Source organism: Balaenoptera physalus, assembly GCF_965194825.1.
Source record: "Balaenoptera physalus genome assembly, chromosome: 3".
Classification (NCBI taxonomy): domain Eukaryota; kingdom Metazoa; phylum Chordata; class Mammalia; order Artiodactyla; family Balaenopteridae; genus Balaenoptera; species Balaenoptera physalus.
The window spans coordinates 61,340,602-61,361,136 of NC_138890.1; the positions used below are offsets into that span (position 1 = coordinate 61,340,602).

The following is a 20,535-nucleotide window of genomic DNA, read 5'->3' on the forward strand; positions in this document are numbered from 1 at the left end:
CCTGTGCATGTGCACACACATGTGTGCACCCACACATGTGCACACTTGTGTGTGTGCAGTTGGGGCTGAGAGTGGGTGATGATGGATAGCCTGGAGACTGGGACTTTAGGCAGTAAACAGATATACAGACATGACGGGATTAATCCTGACCAAGAATTGGAGGAAGGAGGAGATAATCTGCTCAAGTTATAGCCCTAAATACGTAACTCCCTCTTAGGGGTAATGGTCAGGGCAGTGGCATCCTCATGCAGCTGGCAGTGGGTGATTCTCTGGCAGGAAAGTGGTTCTCTTTCCTACCTTGTAGGGTTGTGGTAATGATTTGAATGAAATATTACTTCTAAAGGGTTAACACAGTGCCTGACACATGGCTAAGTGGTCTGTAAATGGGAGTGATTAGCTATTTAGTTTAGGAGGACTGGGGTTTAAAGAAGTCAAGTGTTTTTCTGAGGGCCCTAAGGGGTCTCTAGGATGAATCAAGGACAGAGTGAGTACCTCTCATGAGACCTGAGGCTGGCTAGGATGTTGGACCATAAGACTGATGCACTCATCTCGCCTGGAACAGAGAGTGGTCCAGTAGCCCCTTCCTCCCCAGCCTCTGATATATCTCCAGGGATATCTGGATTCCTCCCTCCCCCTCCCACCCCCTCCCCTGCCAGCTGGACAGTCTTGTCATGCACAGCCCACTTTCTATACTTCCCTTAGTCTGTATGTACCATTCTTTTTCTTACCTCTGTTCACTGAACTGAAGTGAGTGCTGGTGGCAAAACCTGCCTTCCACTCCCTCACCCCATGAATACCTTCTCTCCAGTCAAGATGAATTGTTGTGGCTTGGATCAGCTCCAGGGCTCTTTGTGAGCATACCACTCTAGTCTCTGCCAGGTTCCTGACATTATGTCCACATTGGTTCCTTTCTCCCCTGTCCTTGGAGGCTGGCTATGGAAGGTGGCTGGCCTCGATTTTAATTCTCAGTATCTCAAACTCATTCCTTTGTCAGGTTGACTCATACCTCCTGCATGTACTCTGTGCTCAGGGGTTGGTCTTAAGGGTATGAATTTATCCAACCTGTTTTTGTAAAGATAGACTGAGTTGTCAAATCAGGTCAGGCACACACTTGCGGGGCTCAGGTCCCTGTTGGTCTGTTTCCTAGAAGAATATAAATAGGGTATACGTTATTTCCTCTGTCTGTGCCCACTGTCCTCCAGGAGGTCTTACTCTGGCACGTACTGAGGGAACAGCATTGCACAGACATTCTAGACTTGTTCTGCCCGAGTAGCTGGCTGAGAGCTCTCTGTCCATGGTGGGCTTCTGTCTGCCTCATGCCATTTTCTCCTCTTTCATGAAGTGACTCCATCTTCAGCTCTTTCCTCCTCTAGCTTCAAGGTGAGATCACCCTGTTAGACTTCTGGCTGACCCACGGCAAAGTTAGGATAGTGTGCTCTGAGTTAGAGCTGGCCTGGATTAGCTGGCCTTGGAGTGCCAGCCACCCAGAGGGGTTTTCTTTCTTGGGAAAGATGGTGTCCCCGTTGTGACTCTCAACTTCTCTTTGGACAGGCTGGACATCAATACCAATACCTATACATCTCAGGACCTCAAGAGCGCACTGGCAAAATTCAAGGAGGGGGCAGATATGGAGAGTTCAAAGGAAGACAAGGTTTGTGATGTTGTTTATAGTGAGTTCATACCATCCTGCAGAATGGCCTTGAAGGGAATCACTGTCTCCTGAAGCTTTAGCAGTGAACATGGGATAATAATAACAATAATATTATAAAATAATTTAAAGAGCCAAGTAAGTTAATGCCAAATAAGTAACCCTTTACAGACTCTTAAAAAAAAAATGCTGGGAGCTTTTCTGTCATCGTTTACGTTAGGATCCAACTTCCCATTACATATTTGGGAAAACTGAAGCACAAAGCAGAGAGAGCCATACTCTGCATTACCACAGACATCAGTGAGGGGAATAGAGATTAAAACCCAGATCTCTTCACTTATACTTGGATTAGACACAAGTTTAAAGGACAGAGGACCTAGGCCAGGAAGGAAGAAGCCCAAGTCCTTTGAACATGTAGCAAACCTTTTCCAGACCTCAAATTCCTTAAATGTACAACAGATGGCTGAGGTTTCCTCCAGCTCTAAATTTGTTTATAAGCTAAGGGAATGAGAAGGAGAAAGAGGCAGAATTGCAGCCCCTTGGTTATGCCTCTAATGTCTGGGATGGCTCGTGGATCCCGACCTATCAGAACGAAGTCTTATTCTTAGATGGATCATGAGCTCATGTGATAACCAGACAGTGTTGAAAATCAGTTTTTACATTTCCACTTGAGTCCTGTCCTTGAAAGAACCTCCTCCAATGGCTGCCTTGCAGACCTTTCTAAGTTCTCCCTCCCCCTTCTCCTCTTCACAATCCCCTTTGCTTTGTATTATATTTCTCTGCCCTCACCTCAGAATTCTGGCAGTATCTTGGAAAGGCAACACCAGGTTCTTGACAGCCTGTGTGTTAGTGGAGGAAGCTTTAGGTCCCTCAAATCCTTCAGAGCTAAGTATTTCTGAGACAGATGGACTTGTGTGTGTGTGTGTGCGTGCATGTGTGTATTGGAGAGGACCTCAGGAGGAGGTGTTAATATGCAGGCCAAGTCTCCATGTCTTTACTCATCTTATCAAAGTCTCATCTCCCAACATGGAGAGTGTATGTGGTATGAGAAGGTGAGTAGCAGGATGGCAGCAATTGTGGTAAAGGAAGGTGATGCGTAATATTATGTCACATTGCAGGTGTATTAACTGTGGGGGTGGAGGGGTGTGAGGAAAAGCAAATCCCCTACCTGCTGAAGGTGAGGCCAGCAGAGGAGAGCAGTGCATGCCTAGGTGCCTGGAGCAGAGATTGGTATTCCTGTGACCAGGGGTTAGGCTCATTCCCACTCATTCTCTCACCATGAGCTCCACATGGAGCAGACGGGAACATAAAAGTTAGCCCCTGTTCCATGTTTTCTCTGTGGATGGAAGACCCACTGCACCCCTGTCTCTTCTCTTTGCTCTCTTTAATGGCATTCTTATCCCCTAATTCAATTAGTGTAGAAAAGTATGAATATTATGAAAATATTTTTTAAATGTAAAAGCAAGAGATTATTTAAGTTTTAAGTTGCTGTTTTTTTGCAATTAAAAATAATTCTTTCCCTATGCAAGGGGAGATCCCAATAATGGTAGCCAAATACGACACCCCTGTACCAGCTGATTTGAGTCAGCTGCCACTTCTGACCTATGGCTGCCACACTGTTTCTTTACTTCTGTGGCACTTAGGTTGTTAGCTCCTTCGCTGAGGTGCTGGGTCCTAGGGTCTTTTTCTCATTTTCATTTGTATCCTTCCTGGACTGACTCAGCTCCCTGCCAATGCATTGGGACTGGAAAATAAATTCACTTGAAGTAGACTGGGGAGTTTCTTATATGTCTCAAGCTCCTGGCTGCAGATACCATAATACTTTTTGTTTATCAATCTTTAAACAAAATCTTTGCATGGTGACTTGCAAGTACAGGATGTGCTTTTACTATTTATAAAGACAATACTGTGAGATATTGTGTCATATCTTAACCAATTGAGTGAATTTTTTTTACCTGATTTTTTTTGGGGGAAGGGCATCAATTCCATTATATCCATTGGTAACTTATTAGATTTAAGTGAATCAGTCCTTCCCAGAGTCCCTTGCTTTGTGGAAAATCTCTGTCTTACCCAGCACATTTGGGCCATTGTTGTTGAACCTGATCTCTTTATCCCCCTATTATCATACAAATTGCTTGATGCTTTATGTTTTATCATGTCAGCTGTTGTTTACCTATATCCTATAAATTACTCCATTTAAAAATATGGTCTTCTTTTTAAAAAATATTTATTTATTTATTTAATTTATTTTTGGCTGCGTTGGGTCTTAGTTGTGGCACGTGGGATCTTCACTGTGGCATGTGGGATCTTTCGTTGTGGCACACGGGCTCTTCGTTGTGGTACGCGGGTTTCTCTCTTTCTAGTTGTGGCGTGCGGGTTTTCTCTCTCTAGTTGAGGCACGTGGGCTTAGTTGCCCCACGGCATGTTGGATCTTAGTTCCCCGACCAGGGATCGAACCCGCATCCCCTGCATTGGAAGGCAGATTCTTTACCACTGGAACACCAGGAAGTCCCCCAAATATGGCCTTCTTAAACTTTTGATTCTGGACAAGATAAAATAGACTCATTTCTCCCTATTCTTCCTGCTCAGGACAACTAAAAATCCTGGACATAATACTAAAAGCAAATATAAGAAGACTAAAGGTGAGAAGAAGAAGGTGGATTAGATAGGGACCTCAGAATTTGAGGGATGACATGGCAGTGAGTTCCTTGGCTTTCTTTTTGCCCTCTATATATCCCAGAGTGGGCACTGGAGAAGCCCATATCATGGAAATATCAACAGGTACAGATAGAGAAAAGGCCCTAAGAAAGGCCTGCTCTTCATAAGATAGCACTAGGAAAAGGGCAGCCTAATAGAACAAAAAACTTTTTGACAATACTTATTCTGCTTTAGCCAAAGACCTCCCTTAGTGCCAGTGGGAGTTGAATGGGGAACTTGTATTTCCACCTCCCATTTGGTGTAGTATAGCAAAGCTGTACTCTCTTTCCTCCACCAGAGTGGCGTCAGCAGAAGCTGAGTGGGGAGCCTGAACTTGCACCCCCTCTGGTAGCAATAGATGGTGTGAGGCAGTGCTCTTCTACCTCAATCAAGGTGGTGTGAGGGAGAGTTGAGCAGAGAGCCTGAATTTCTACTCTCTGCCCAGTGGTAGAAGACTATTCTCTGCTTCTCCCACTGCTGTGGTACCAGCAGAGACCAAGTGTGGAGCCTGGTTTTCGCCTTTCACATGCGTGTAGCAGGCTGCTTTTTCAGTTGGGGTGGTGTCAGCAGAGGCCAAGAAGGGAACCTGAATGTCTGTCCCCTCCCTGGCAGCACCAAGGTAGTTTTTCACTTCTCTTAGCTTCAGCGATGCCAGAGGGTTGGTGAATGGAGAGTCTATACTTCTACCCTCCATCTGGTGGGAACAAGGCAGCGTAAGTCAGCATTCTGCTTTCTGCTCCAGGGCAGTGTTAATGGGGATAAGTGAGGAGCCCGAACTTCTACCCTCAGATCAGCAGTGATGAGGCAGTGCCTCAGTTACCCTGCCAGGGTGATGTCAGTAGAGGCCAAGGAAGGACTTCCATTCCCAATGCTGAGTGTCCAGCGGTGGCAGGTGATGCTCTTCCTTCTCCTAACTAGAGGTGGTGGTAGGATTTTGGAGGGAAGGGAGATGGAGAAAGGAATTTTGCATATGAAGTTCTGGGAATGCTCCCTAGTAACCCACAAGAGAAACCGACCAGAATTAACACAGCAGATTTGAGAATGGAACTACGGTGTAGAATACTGCCCAGGTTTTTAGATTAGCTCTAGGTAGCACACACAGGAAGCAGACCAAAATAACACTGCAAATTCTGTGAAAACTAAATTGTTTTGGGGTCACAACTGTACCAGAAGACCAGAACCAACATATTAAACCTAAACAGTGTGACTGCCTACTGAAAAGGAAGATTCAGTAGAATTCAGAGTCTTATAACTTAATACTCAAAATGCCTAGTATACCAAAAATCACTCATCATACCAAGAACCAGGAAAATCAAAACTGGAATTAGGAAAGACAATTAACCAATGCCAACAGTGAGATGACCCAGGAGTTGGTATTATCAAACAAGGATTTTAAAGCAGTTATCATAAAAATGCTTCAAGCAATTATGTACACTCTTGAGACAAATGATAACCTCAGCAGAGAAATAGAAGACATAAGAAAGAACAGCATAGAATTTTAGAACTGAAAAATACAACTGAAAATTAGAAAACTAATCACTGGATAGGCTTAATAGTAGAATAGAGATGAGAAAGAAAAGAATCAGTGAACTTAAAGACCGATAAAAAGTCATCTAAGTAACAGAAAATAGATTGAAAAAAAAAATGAACAGAGACTTAAGGACCTATAGGACTATAACAGAAAATCTAAGATTTGTGTCACAGAGTCATCTCAGAAGGAGAGGAGAAAGAATATGGGGCTGAGAAAATAATCAAAGAAATAAAGATGGAAAACTCCCCCAATTGGTGAAAGACATAAACCCACAGATTCATGAAGCTGAGTGAATTCTAAATAGTTTATAAATTCAAAGAAATCAATACCATGACACATCACAGTCAACCTTCTGAAAACTAAAGACAGAAAAAAAATCTGGAAAGCAGCAAGACAGAAACCACATACTATCAATAGGGAATAATGATTGAATGACAGCATCTTTTTCATCTGAGATCACAGAGGCCAAAAATATGTGGCATATTTTTCAAGTGCTGAAAAAAACAAATTGTTCATTCAGAATTCTATAGCCAATGAAAATCTCCTTCAGGAGTGTCAGGGAGAAAATCAAGACACTCTCACACAAAAGAAAATTAAAAGAATTTATCACCAGCAGACCTACCTAAAAGAATGACTAAAGAATATTTTTCAAAGAGAAAGGAAATAATAACAGAAGAAAACATGGACCATTGGGAAGAAAGAACAGTGAAATGAATAAAAGTAAGGGAAACTGTAATAGATTATCCTTCTCCTGAAGTTTTAAAATTATGTTTGATAGTTGTAGCAAAAATTATGACATCATCTGTAATTCCGTGTATGTTTAATAATATATGTTCAACTGCCAGAGTTACCACTTTTTGTTTCTTTGCTGCGCTTTCAACTTTGTTGATCAGTTGTCTCTTTTGATTATCCATTTTTATGAAATGTTACATGGGTTTATCCTTGGGGGATGAGGAAGCCATATAACCACACACTTGACATCTGTGTGTGAACTGCATAATGGATGCACAGTGACAGTTCACTGTCAGATTTTTTTTTTTTTTAAATAAATTTATTTATTTGTTTTTTTGTTTTTGTTTTTGTTTTTGGCTGTGTTGGGTCTTTGTTGCTGTGCATGGACTTTCTCTAGTTGCAGTGAGTGGGGGCTACTCTTCGTTGCGGTGCGCCGGCTTCTCATTGTGGTGGCTTCTCTTGTTGCGGAGCATGGGCTCCAGGTGCGTGGGCTTCAGTAGTTGCCACATGCGGGCTCAGTAGTTGTGGTGCATGGGCTTAGTTGCTCCACGGCATGTGGGATCTTCCCGGACCAGGGCTCAAACCCACGTCCCCTGCATTGGCAGGCAGATTCTTAACCACTGCGCCACCAGGTAAGCTGCCACTGTCAGATTTTGAAATAAATAATGTGATCAGCCACTGTTCATGATTGGCATTTATGTTATTTACATAGTGATTTATGGACTGAAGAGCTAGCAGCAAAGTTGGTACTTAATGCAATTAAAGTTAAATATATGATGGCAACTGAAGTTTGAGTCATGTTGGGAGACTAGTATTATTTAAACTGTGGTTGAAATTGGTGCATATCAGATCTGTACAAAGCAAGGACTGTCTATCTGATAAAAGACTTATATCTATCTAGAACATATAAAGAACCCTCAAAACTCAACAGTAAAAACCAACAAACAATTTGAAAATGGGAAGAGGACATGAACAAACATTTCACCAAAGAGGATATATAGATGGCAAATAAGCACATGAAAAAATGTTTAATGTCATTAGATGTTAGAGATATGCAAATTAAATTCACCATGAGATATCACTATACATCTATTGCTATTTAATGATAATACTATCTATTAGATAGTAATAGATAGCAGTATCTATTACTATTAAATGATAATAGTAAATACTAGTGAGGATGTGGAGAAACTGGATCTTTCATATATTGTTGGTGGGAATATAAAATGGTTCAGCTACTCTGGAAAATAGTTGGCATCTTTCTTATAAAACCAAACATATACTTATCATTATGACCCAGCAATTGCACTCTTGGGCACTTATCCCAGAGAAATAAGAACTTAAGTTTATTTTTTAAATTTTATTTTATTTTTGGCTGTGTTGGATCTTCATTGCTGCGTGAGGGCTTTCTCTAGTTGCAGTGAGCGGGGGCTACTCTTCGTTGCGGTGCGCAGGCTTCTCACTGTCGTGGCTTCTCGTTGCAGAGCACGGGCTCTAGGCGCGCGGGATTCAGTAGTTGTGGCACGCGGGCTCAGTAGTTGTGGCGCACAGGCTTAGTTGCTCTGTGGCATGTAGGGTCTTCCTGGGCCAGGGATCGAACCCATGTCCCCTGCATTGGCAGGCAGATTCTTAACCACTGTGCCACCAGGGAAGCCCAAGTTTATATTTTAAAAAACCTTTATACAAATGTTCATGTGGTCTTATTCATAATATTCCAAACCTGGAAACAAACATTCTTCAACAGGTGAATGGTTAAACAAACTGTACATCTATACAATGGAATACTACTCAGCATTAAAAAGAAACAAACCATTGATATTTACAGTAACTTGGATAGATCTCAAGTGCATTAAGTTTAATAAAAGGGCCAATCTCAAAAAATTACAGACTGTGTAACTGTCTGTATAGCCTTCTCCAAATGCTAGAATTATAGATATGGAGAACAAATTAGTGGTTGCCAGGGCATAGGGACAGGAGGCAAGGGATGAGAGGATGAGGTGCAACTATAGAGGACTACGGTGGAGTTGTTTGATGGTGATGGAACAGTTCTGTAACTTGATTGTTCTGTTATGAATCTGTATATTAGATAAAATTGTAGAGAATGATGCACACACATACATGCAAATGTGTACATGTAAAAGCTGGTGAAATCTGAATAAGGCTTGTGGTCTAGTTAATAGTATTGTACCTATGTCACTTTCTTGGTTTTGACATTGTGCTGTTATTGCATAAGGTGTTACCATCGGAGGAAGCTGAATGAAGGTTATATAGTACTCTGTGTATTATTTTTGTAATTTCCTTTGAGTTCATAATTACTGCAAAATTAAAAGTTTTGTTTTGTTAAAGGCCTTCCCGAGGGCCAGGCATGCATCATTTTTGTGAGGCAGAGGTGACTAGTTTCTTATCCTGCTCACTTGTCTGTCATCCCACAGTTCTAGGCAGTGACTCAGCTTTCCTAGACCTCTTTGCTTGGCCTTTGGCAGCCACCCAGAGTCCTCTAGCTGGGTGTAAGGAGAGCATTTCACTGTTTAGCCTAAAGGAGAAGAATATGGCATCGCATAGATATGATTGCTCTGCTAGGAACTTGGTTTTTTTTTAAGAGAGACTGATTCATTTCTTTGGTTGGTGTTTCTGTGGAGTCCTTGTAACTGGAGAGAAAACCCATAGGTAATAGGTGAGCAATTTGGAGCTGACAGCTGCTCATCATCCTGCTTTTTATAAATATTCGGGCCTTTTAATTATTCTTGGAAGATAGAGATGTAAGCCACTGTGACCTTTCAGACTCTCTTTATAAGCACTATCCTCTAAAATTGGGAAGAAAACAGAAAGTGTCACATGTATAAAATATCTAATTAAAGCCTCTTATTCACCTCCAACATAACTTCATTTTTAAAATCTTTATATGTGTGTGGGGTGGGGAGGGACTGAGCGAAAATTGTTTGAGACTTGAGTATAGTACATACAGTAATTTGGCTACTTCAAAAGTTGAACAAATTGTACACCTGTAGTTAGATTGACAGTAATGACAGAGATTTAATTTTCATCAGCAAATTGCTCCCACTCTGGCAGCTCTTTACCCACAGTTTCCTCCATCCGGGTTTCCCTAAAATGTTGCTGGATTGGGCAGGGACAAAGCAAAGATATTCTATGATTGTAGAAGAAAGAGAACCGAGGTATGGATTATTCCACCTTAGACCTCAGCTTTCCCGTGTGAGGTTAGGGGTTGGAGGGTGAGCTTGCATTGCTTCCCCTGACCTCAGTGATTACAACAAGAAGACTTGACATTCTTCCAAACATTGGAAGGCAGACTGAGATAGGTGAACCTTGGAAAATCTTGAGTGTGTTCTTGGGGCAGAGGGCTACATGGGTAGACTCTGAGGGCTCTCTCTTCTCTGGGCATCTTGGAAAGTATCAGGACTTTTGATAGTACAGATTAAAGAAGATTGCCTCCTAGAGCAGCAGTTCTTTGAGGATGGGCGTCCATGGTAGACCACAGAAGTCTTGGGGAGATGTCTTCAATCGAGGATTAACCATCTCTTTGCTACTCTCCTTAGGCAAGGCAGGCCAAAGTTAAACGGCTCTTCCGTTCCATTGAGGAGCTGAAGAAGGACTTTGAGGAGCTGAACGTTGTCATTGAGACTGACATGCAGATCATGGTACGACTGATCAACAAGTTCAATAGTTCCAACTCCAGCCTGGAAGAGAAGATTGCGGCACTCTTTGATCTTGAATATTATGTCCATCAGGTATTATATTTTATTGTCTGTCAGTCTGACTTTTAACTAACAGCTCCAAAAATAACACCCCCTGCCCAAGGCCCTACGAAAATATTGTCACCATCTTTACTTCTCTCTCAAGGTGTACAGCATTTTTTTTTAAAATAAATTTATTTATTTATTTATTTTTGGCTGTGTGGGGTCTTCGTTGCTGTGCGTGGGCTTTGTCTAGTTGTGGCAAGCGGAGGCTACTCTTCGATACAGTGTGCGGGCTTCTCATTGCAGTGGCTTCTCTTGTTGCGGAGCACGGGCTCTAGGTGCACAGGCTTCAGCAGTTGTGGCTTGCGGGCTGTAGAGCGCGGGCTCTAGAGCGCAGGCTCAGTAGTTGTGGTGCCCGGGCCTAGTTACTCTGCAGCATGTGGGATCTTCCTGGACCAGGGCTCGAACCCATGTTTCCTGCATTAGCAGGCAGATTCTTTTTTTTTTTTTTTAAAGATTGATTGATTGATTGATTGATTGATTGCTATGTTGGGTCTTCGTTTCTGTGCAAGGGCTTTCTCTAGTTGCGGCGAGTGCGGGCCATTCTTCATCGCAGTGCGCGGGCCTCTCACCATCGCGGCCTCTCCCGTTGAGGAGCACAGGCTCCAGGCGCGCAGGCTCAGCAGTTGTGGCTCACGGGCCCAGCCGCTCCGCGGCACGCGGGATCTTCCCAGACCAGGGCGCGAACCCGTGTCCCCCGCATTAGCAGGCAGATTCCCAACCACTGCGCCACCAGGGAAGCCCAGCAGGCAGATTCTTAACCACTGCGCCACCAGGGAAGCCCAGTATATAGCATTTTTAATCTAGGCCAATATCTGTTGTAGTAAGATATCTTCTTACAGACCAGAGCCAAGCTCTTTTTCATTTGGAGTGTTACTTCATTTAATTTTTCAACACTGAGGATACACTAGAGGTAAAATAGATGTGGTACTTGTTCCATGTAGCTTATAGTCTGGAAGTGGGAATGATTAAATAATGAACAATTGAACAATAAAAAAATTAACAATTTAATAATGAGATAATTTAAGATTGCAATAAGGGCTCCAAGGGTAATGTGTGAATATATAACAGGGGAACTTAGCCTAGTCAGGGACACTGGGGAAGGCTTCTCTGAAGTTGTGACATTTAGGCTGAGCATTAAAGGATGATTAGGGGTTGACTAGGCAAAGAGGGGAGATTGGAGCTGGGGGTGGCAAACTATGGCCCACTTTTGTGAACAAAGTTTTATTGGAACACAGTCACATCTATTTGTTTATGTGATGTTTTATTGCTTTTGACTGTTTTAATGCTACAGTGGCAGAGTCAAGTGGTTGTGACAGAAACCACATGGCTCACAAAGCCAAAAATGTTTACTGTCAGGCCCTTCAGGAAAAGTTTGCCCCATTGTATTAGAGCATTAGAGGCAGAGGAAACAGCATGTGCAAAAATTCTGAGTCAGAGAAGAACTTGGTGAGACTGAGGACCTGGAAAAGACTGGAGTGACTGGAGCACAGAGACAAGTGGGTGGGGTGGCATAGATAAAGTGGAAAGGTTAGGGAGTCAGAGAGGTGAGGTTTGGAAAATCATGCTCTTCATGATTTTATCCTTGATCCTAAGAACCATTGGGGAGTTTGAATCAGGGAAATGACTGATCAGACTTGTGCCATAATTGTAATAGTTAATGTTTATTGAGCATTATCATATACTAGGCACATATTCAAGTGCCTTGTACACATTAATTCATTGACTTCCATACCTGCCTTTGGAGTACTACTGTTAATCCCATTTTATAACTGAGGCAAATAAAGCACAGGTCACATTTGTGATTGCCCAAGGTCAGCCAGTTAGTGTAGAGCTGGGATTTGCAACAAGATCTGTCTGACCCTAAACTCTGTGCTCTAAACCTTTTGGCTACTCACAGGATACTGGTGCCATCTGAATGAAGCTCAGAAGAGAATAGGTGGATCTAAGTGGAAGGAGCGAAGAGAGGTCATGCACTTTTTGAATAAGTTAATTTATTGCACGCCTGTTAAGTTCCAGGCACTGTTCCAGTCACTTAAGATACATTTGTGAACAAAATTGGATCTCACCTTCTAGAAGAGGCAGATAGACAACAAACATAACTAACAAGTAAATTATATATAATATGCTTGAAGGTGATAGATACTATTGAAAAATAAAAAGTAGAGCAGGATAAGTATTGGCAGTGTTGGGAAGGAAGATTTCAGACAGGAGCAACAGCAAGTATGGAATCCTTAAGGTGGGAGCATGTCTAGTGTGTTTGGGAAACAATAATGTGGCGGGAGCTGAGAGAATGGGGAGGGAAGTAGGTAAAACTTGGAGAGATAAGGGAAGGGAGATCATGGAGCACCTTGTAGACTGTGGAAAAGGATGAAATTAGACAGACACTGTTTGGAGGATGTTGAGCAGAAGAAGCATTTGATCTCACTTACTTTTAAAGGATCCCTCTGGCTGTGTGTTGAGAATTAGTCTGTAGGCCGAGGGCATGGGTAGAAGCAGGAAAACCAGATAGGAGGCTATTGCAGTAATCCAGACTAGGGGCGATGGTGGCCTGGGAAGGCTGTGTAATCATAATCAAAGGCTTGTTTGAGATCTTCATCAAGACATAGATCTTCAGCGTCCTCCCACGCACGACAGCGTCCTTGTTCTCTATAAACTAGGCTAAAAGACATTCTTTAGGATTTTGCCAGCCTTTGTGTTGAGAGAGGATGAGTGTGTACTGTATCTGCAGGAATTATGGGGTGGCCTCTTCATCTCTCTCTGCTCATAACTCTTTCTCAGGCCTCAAATAGCAGGTCTGTGATCCTTTTAGAGAAGAAAATGGACCTGGGTTCTCTTCCCTCTTTCCAGTCTTTCTCTCCAGGGTAAAAAACAAAAATTCCAACAGCTTTTCCGTTATAGATATTTAAAGGATTAAGGATCCTAGGGGTTATTGGCCAACTCAGTCCTGCTCTGATGTTGACAGCTTTTATTTTTTCTCTTCTTAACACTTGGATGGATCCTTAGGTATCAGGCTTCAGGCTCTTTAGTTTCAGCATAAAAGGCCAAAATGACCTTTTATGAGAGCTTATCTTACCTAGGGGGAGTGAGTACACAGGAGGCTAGCAGGGCCCTAACAAATTTTATTTCCCTTGCAGGTTCTTTGGTCACCCTGCAGTGTCATCTCTAGGTTGATGACCCATTCTGCTTTCATGGGTCACTGGGTGGGATTAACAGTTTCTTGGACATAACCAAATTTAGCCTGTGGTCAGTCCAGGAACCAGTCCCCGCGTGGAGACCAAACTTGATCTGTTGGCAGAAGAGTCATAAGTGTTTTGGGTGATTGGTCTTTTGAGTAGAAATACGGATAAGGTGGTCTGGGCTGGTATGTCGGGCTTCCTGCAATAGTGTTAAGTTGTGATTTCACCAGGGGATTAAAGAAGACATAGCTCGGCCTCAAGTTCCAATTGCGATGGGGAATTAGGGTGATGTAGTACTAGCTTTGAGGAAGATAGGACTCTTCTTGCCAGGAACTTACTTAGTCCACTTCTATTCTAGACTTACTGATTGGCGGTTTTGAGGAGCCATGGGCTTCAAGGACCCAAAGTGGATCTGCCAAGGATTCCTCACAGCCATGTTTGAATTATTAAACAAGATTTGTGAAAAGCAAAACCATGTGTGTGGAAACAGTGTGTGAGTTATTTATGAGGAACAGCCACTGTCTGCCCCATCCACCCTGGGGTGGTGTATTTGCCTTCCCTCATGTGACTCCTCAGTTATTTACCATCGTTTCTCCCTTTCTTTCTTTTTTTTTTTTTTTATACTTTATTTATTTATTTTATTTATTTATTTATGACTGTGTTGGGTCTCTTAGTTTTCGTGTGAGGGCTTTCTCTAGTTGCGGCAAGTGGGGGCCACTCTTCATCGCGGTGCGGGGGCCGCTCTTCATCGCGGTGCGCGGGCCTTTCGCTATCGCGGCCCCTCCCGTTGCGGGGCACAGGCTCCAGACGCGCAGGCTCAGTAGTTGTGGCTCACGGGCCTAGTTGCTCCGCGGCATGTGGGATCTTCCCAGACCAGGGCTCGAACCCGTGTCCCCTGCATTAGCAGGCAGATTCTCAACCACTGCGCCACCAGGGAAGCCCTCTCCCTTTCTTTATTCTCCTGGTTCTCTCATTGTCTTGTCAGTTTTCTGGTTCCCTTTTTCCCTCCTGAGTGTTGGCACAGTTCCCTACTGCCTCCTTCCTTATGTGCTCCCTGCTTCTACCTTGAGCTCCTTTCCACCTGTCCCACCCAGTCCTGAGGGAAGCCTGGGAAAAGTTCTGGCCCCAGACCCAGGCTCTGGTCATGCCTTCTCCTGTGTGATACTGGGCAGGGTCCAGATTTTGGAGCTTGGGTGTGCAGTAGGCAGAGTGACTCTTTTCTTCCTCATCTCCAGTGAAATAACAAATGAGAAAACATCTTGAAAAGGCTGAAGTGCTTATATAAATGTCAGCATTTATAATACCCTGGATTATCTTTGTAGTAATGAAGATAAACTGAATCTAGAATAGAACCTCTGTGACTCTGGGCTGTGTTGCTTTGCTCTGCTGGGACTCATACCAGCCTTGATAAGTAGCCATCTCAGGCATGGAATTATAGGACTCTGAGCCAGAGTTTTATATCTAGAAAACTTGGAGGAAGGAAGATCAAAGGAGAGGTAGTGAATTCTTAGATTTCAAAATCAGAGTATGTGAGGAAGGAAGACTCAGTAAGTATTATTTATTTATTATTTATTTTTTTGGCTGCGTAGGGTCTTAGTTGCAGCATGCAGGATCTTTTGTTGCGGTGCGTGGGCTTCTCTCTAGTTGTGGTGCGTGGGCTCAGTAGTTGCGGTGCACGCGGGCTTAGTTGCCCCATGGCATGTGGGATCTTAGTTCCCCAACCAGGAATCAAACCTGTGTCCCCTGCATTGGAAGGCGGATTCTTAACCACTGGACCACCAGGGAAGTCCCATATTATTTGTGCTTATGTCAGCAAAGCACCCAGCTCTGAGTCTTCCTAGTTAGCCGCGCTATGGCCCAGTAAATCATTCCTCTTCATAAGGACATATTAGAGCAGACAAATGCCAACCCTGGCTTGGGGACCTTATGACAGAGCAGACTCCATGCTTACTTCATGGCCATGGATTGGCCATCTCTTTAGGTTTGTGGTACAAGCGACCCACTCATTTTGTTGACATACATATACCAGATTGCCTTTTTTACTCACAGTGGAGTTTATTTCAGTAACATCTTTTTCTGATCAAATTTATTCATTGGTTTAATGATGATTTATTGAACACTTAACTAAACTATATGCTTACACTGTTGTAATCACTGGACCTATACCAGTGGACAGAAAGACAAAAACCCCTGCTCTTGTGGTTGAGTTTAAGAATGATCTTCTAAGTGGTAAAAACAGGCTAGGCCTCTCCAAAAACATAGGCAGAGTCAAATACAGCCCTTCAAACTGGATTTCTCCGTTAGAGCCATCTTCCAGTTTGGAAGGATACAGTCAGGTAGGAAAGGGCTCAGTGGCATCTGGAGGAAAAAAGTGGGTAGTAGTCACATTGTTGTTGGGCTCTAGTTTTCTGAGTTCTCCTGATGATTTGTAGAGTGGGATCAGCATGTAGACAAGAGACAGCTTTTATAGCAACAGAGATATTTTCAAGGGAGACTGTAGCTACTGCATGGGGAAAACAGGATCCAGTGACCTTTCTGAGGAAGTTGAGTTTTCTTGTTCCAGGATACCAATGAAGCTTGGGGAATGAGATTCCCTGTAGAATAAAAGAGACAGAGTCTGGACTTGGGGCTTTGGACCTTAAGTATAGCCTAGACCAGTGTTGTCCAAAGGAACTTTATGGGATGGTAGAAATGTTCTGCACTGTCCAATAATAGCCACTAGTGAGTAGCACAGACCTAGGCTAAAGCTTTTGAGAGAGAGACTTTTGTGCAGATTTATCACAAGTGTCCTCAGATTCAGTCAACCTTAGACTATAAAGTGAGGAAGAGGGAAGAGAAGCGTACTATTGTTATTCTTCTCCTAGCACTTTTCCAGCCCTTTCCCTACAACAGAGTTCCTATTACAGTCCCTGATTTCTAATTAAAAATCAGCTTTTTAAAAAGTGTCTGCTGCTTCCACTGCCCCCGTTGAGGCTGGACACCAACAGGAAGCATAGTGCCATTTACTAGTGCTGATGACGCCAGATCTTTGTGTTAACAGCTTGTGCACTACGAGTAAGCTTGTGACTCATTACGGTATTAGAATTTTCCAGGACATGTTTGGCATAAGCAATTGCTAGGTACCATTTCTGCCAGTTCCCATGCACGTGCTCATAAATCACGTTAGGTGAATTAGGAATTCTCAGATTTAAGATTATTTAAAAATTTAGTTTGTTTTTACAAACCCTTTCCTAGTTAGAAAGGCCACCGACACTTTTTACTTGATTTTTTGGTTTGTTCTTCAGTAGTCACCAAAAGAAAGGCTCTTCTTTCCTTGATGTCTGTACTGTACTAAGCAGTGCCTCTGTTGCAGATGGATAATGCACAGGACCTGCTTTCCTTCGGTGGCCTTCAAGTGGTGATCAACGGGCTGAACAGCACAGAACCCCTGCTGAAGGAGTATGCTGCGTTTGTACTGGGGGCTGCCTTTTCCAGGTGAGCAGCATGGATGGACATCCCATTGGCCAGGATCCTTTGGACCCTTCAGGTGAAGTCTGGCTTTACTCTTGGCCTGACTGGCCTGGAAGAAGGTTACATTTGAACTCATGCACATCTCTATCCACAGTTTAGTGTAATCCCATTGAAACTAGAGTAAGAATTTGATTCTGCCCTTATTCCAAGTAGATAAGAATTTTCACCCATGTTGTCACCATCTGTGACTCTTGGTTCCCCCTCATCCTATATGTATGGACTTCTAAAATTTATTTATTTATTTATTTATTTTTGGCTGTGTTGGGTCTTCGTTGCAGTGCGCGGACTTCTCATTGTGGTGGCTTCTCTGGTTGTGGAGCACAGGCTCTAGGTGCGTGGGCTTCAGTAGTTGCGGCATGCAAGCTCAGTAGTTGTGGCTCACGGGCTCTAGAGCGCAGGCTCAGTAGCTGCGGCGCACAGGCTTAGTTGCTCCGTGGCATGTGGGATCTTCCCGAACCAGGGATCGAACCCGTGTCCCCTGCATTGGCAGGTGGATTCTCAACCCCTGCGCCACCAGGGAAGCCCTGTATGGACATTTAATAACATATTTTAGGTCACATTCTCTGTTTTATTCAAAGCTAGTTAGAAGTTAGACCAACCATAGGTAGTTGAGAGGAAGGGGAATGAACTCCAAGAGCTGATCCTTTTGGCAGTAAAGCTACTCTGGTGATGAATAAATGATGAACCTGACCAAGGAGGGCCTTTTGTGGGGAAATGTGTCTTCCCCTAATTGCCTGGAACCAATCAACATGCAGTCAGATTATCATACTCTCTGGATTGGGAGTTGTTTAAATTTCAGTTAGCCTGGCTTATGCTAGAAGACTGATCAGGCAAGAGAAATGAGCATCTCTAAAGAGTGGATGCAGAAAGAGATTTGAGTACCTCATCATTATACTCATCCTAAAAAAGTCAAGATGTCTTCAAGCTGTAGTTGGTCCATTGGAGCTATAGTTCCTTCTGTTTTTGAAAATCTGTTCCTAGGACCATTTGTTCCTCTACAGCAGGAACCAGTATTCTGATTCTTGCTTTAAGGGCACGTGTGGTTCCTATTAAGTGTTGCCTCACTTGCATGCAGGGATTGTGGTGATGTAGGAAAAAGGCTATTCTGAACATTTTTACCATTAGAATCTTTTTTTTTTAATTAATTTTTATTGGAATATAGTTACTTTACAATGTATTAGTTTCTACTGTACAGCAAAATGAATCAGCTATACATATATATATCCCCTCTTTTTTGGATTTCCTTCCTATTTAGGTCACCACAGAGCATTGAGTAGAGTTCCCTGTGCTATATATACAGTAGGTTCTCATTAGTTATCTATTTTATACATAGTATCAGTAGTGTATATATGTCAATCTCAATCTCCCAATTCCTCTCACCACCCCCTTCCCCTTTGTTATCCATATATTTGTTCTCTACGACTGTGTCTCTGTTTCTGCTTTGCAAATAAGATCATCTGTACCATTTTTCTAGATTCCACATATATACGTTAATATACAATATTTGTTTTTCTCTTTCTGACTTACTTCACTCTGTATGACAGTCTCTAGGTCCATCCACATCTGCAGATGACCCAATTTTGTTCCTTTTTATGGCTGAGTAATATTCCATTGTATATATGTACCACATCTACTTTATCCATTCCTCTGTTGATGGACAGGAATCTTTGTTTTGAGAAGATTTCCTTTGCCTTTCATCTCTGCTTATCTTTATTTAATCAGAGTATCGGTCTGATGCCCTCTCAAGACTTAAGCATCTTTTCTTAGTAAATTGAGGGGCAAAGCTAGGAAGGCTGGAAGAATTGTTCTGTGGGGAGAGGTTGAGGGCAGTGCAAGCCTTTGTTTCCCTTATTGCTTACCTGCCTCATCTTCAACCCCTGGCTGTCCTGTGGACTCCAGGGTATATCTCCCTTGCTCTGATTTACCAGAGCCAGGCAGGGATATCACTGCCTGTGCGCCTCCTGGAAAGGTGAAGAATCTGTGAATTTGTCATTGGTAGCTGTGATTTCAGCCCTGGAAAAGTTAAGGTCCTTATCCTCATAAGGCTTTAGAGGCTTGAGAACTTACTGAGGCTCACTTTTTGTTTCTCACGCCATAAAATAATTGATTCAAACGTTATTAACCTCTTTCCCCCAGACCCTTTTGGGTAAGCTTTTCTGTAATCCCAAGTACTTTCTTTCTACTTTGAATGTGAACAAATTACTCTATGTATACTTTGCCATTGCTTCCGGAAACACATTTCATGGGGGAACATCTTGATGTCACATCTTAGTTAAGGGGGACTAAGTGACTTGAGAAGCATGCTTTGGGCCTGCTTAGCAAGCCATAACTCATCTGGGGTCTGTGCCAATATGTAGTGTTATTAAGACTTTTTCATGATTGTATTAGTGTAAGACCGTGTTAACATTTATGTGGCATCACTAAAATTTAAATAGAGATAAATATAAAATATTGCAATTTAGTGTTTTGGTGGCAAGAAAACTGCTGTATTCAAAAATGTTCTAGTCAGGATTTTGATGGCTCACTGGAGGGCAGTTACAGTGACAGCATGTTATAGTGCCAGAGCTTTTGGAAGCCAACAGCAGGCTCCTGAACATCATGAAAATGTCAGTGTTTTATGCAAAGAGGAACTTGATGCAAGGTAAAAGTATTTCTATGCAGAGAGGCAGGTTTCAGTGGTCTAGTCTGCTATTCATTATTTATTCTTGATGTCCTAAGTATTTGTTCCACAGCTCCCTACCTGCCCTCAGCATGCAGGTGTGCATACACATGGCATGCATGTATGCATATGTGCACATACAAAGTGATTGTGTGAGTTTGTTCTTTGTCAAGAAGGCATTCAAGGGGTAGTGAGCACATTGGAATCATGGAGTCTCATGGTTTGGGGATCTTGTTTAGAAATCATTCCTTCCAGTTTTCTGCTGATGAGGAAGAATATTGCTCAGTCAGTCCAGATGTTTGTTTGGGAGGACTAGGTAGACCACTGTACCTAGAGTCAGAAAATCTAGGTTCAAGTCCAGTCTCTGTCATTTCCTGGTTGTTTGCCTATGGGCAAGGGATTTCACCTTTCTAAGCCTCACCTTTTTCATTTGTTAGCTAGAAGCAATAATAGGTTTCCTCTGCATTTCATAAGACTGAATGAATATGAAAGAACATAATATACAATAAGTCCTGTGAAAATGCTTATAAAGTACCTGTCAGTGATGTGGGGTATATCATCATGTTCATCGTGTGTCCTTTTTACTCTGAGTTTTCACTGTAAGGCAATTCTTTTTCTTTTGTTTTTACAGTGCAGACCTTTGTCTTCCTCATTTTCTCTTCTATTAGGAGCTTGCATTCTACCACATATATCTCTTGGTGTTAACTTTGCTGCTTCATGAGGGTATTTATTTGCCTGCCTGGGTTAATTGCTTCATCAGGCCTCCACATACATTCTGTGGACGGAGAGATCTCTTCCGTGGTGTTAAATGTGAAGCAATTAAT

The 20,535-nt window shown here is 42.7% G+C and overlaps 1 protein-coding gene across 8 annotated transcripts in view; it reads left to right on the top strand.

Annotated features, from left to right (window-relative positions):
- Window positions 1-20,535, top strand: part of SIL1 (SIL1 nucleotide exchange factor) — a 302,793-nt gene that overhangs the window by 213,968 nt on the left and 68,290 nt on the right. For 7 of the 8 annotated variants that reach the window (XM_082454625.1, XM_082454629.1, XM_082454627.1 and 4 more), the window contains 3 exons: window positions 1,552-1,651; window positions 10,163-10,354; window positions 16,895-17,016. In XM_082454625.1, coding sequence (XP_082310751.1) covers window positions 1,552-1,651; window positions 10,163-10,354; window positions 16,895-17,016 — 414 coding nt within the window. The remainder of the gene's footprint in view (window positions 1-1,551; window positions 1,652-10,162; window positions 10,355-16,894; window positions 17,017-20,535) is intronic. The other variant, XM_082454630.1, reaches the window with a different exon arrangement.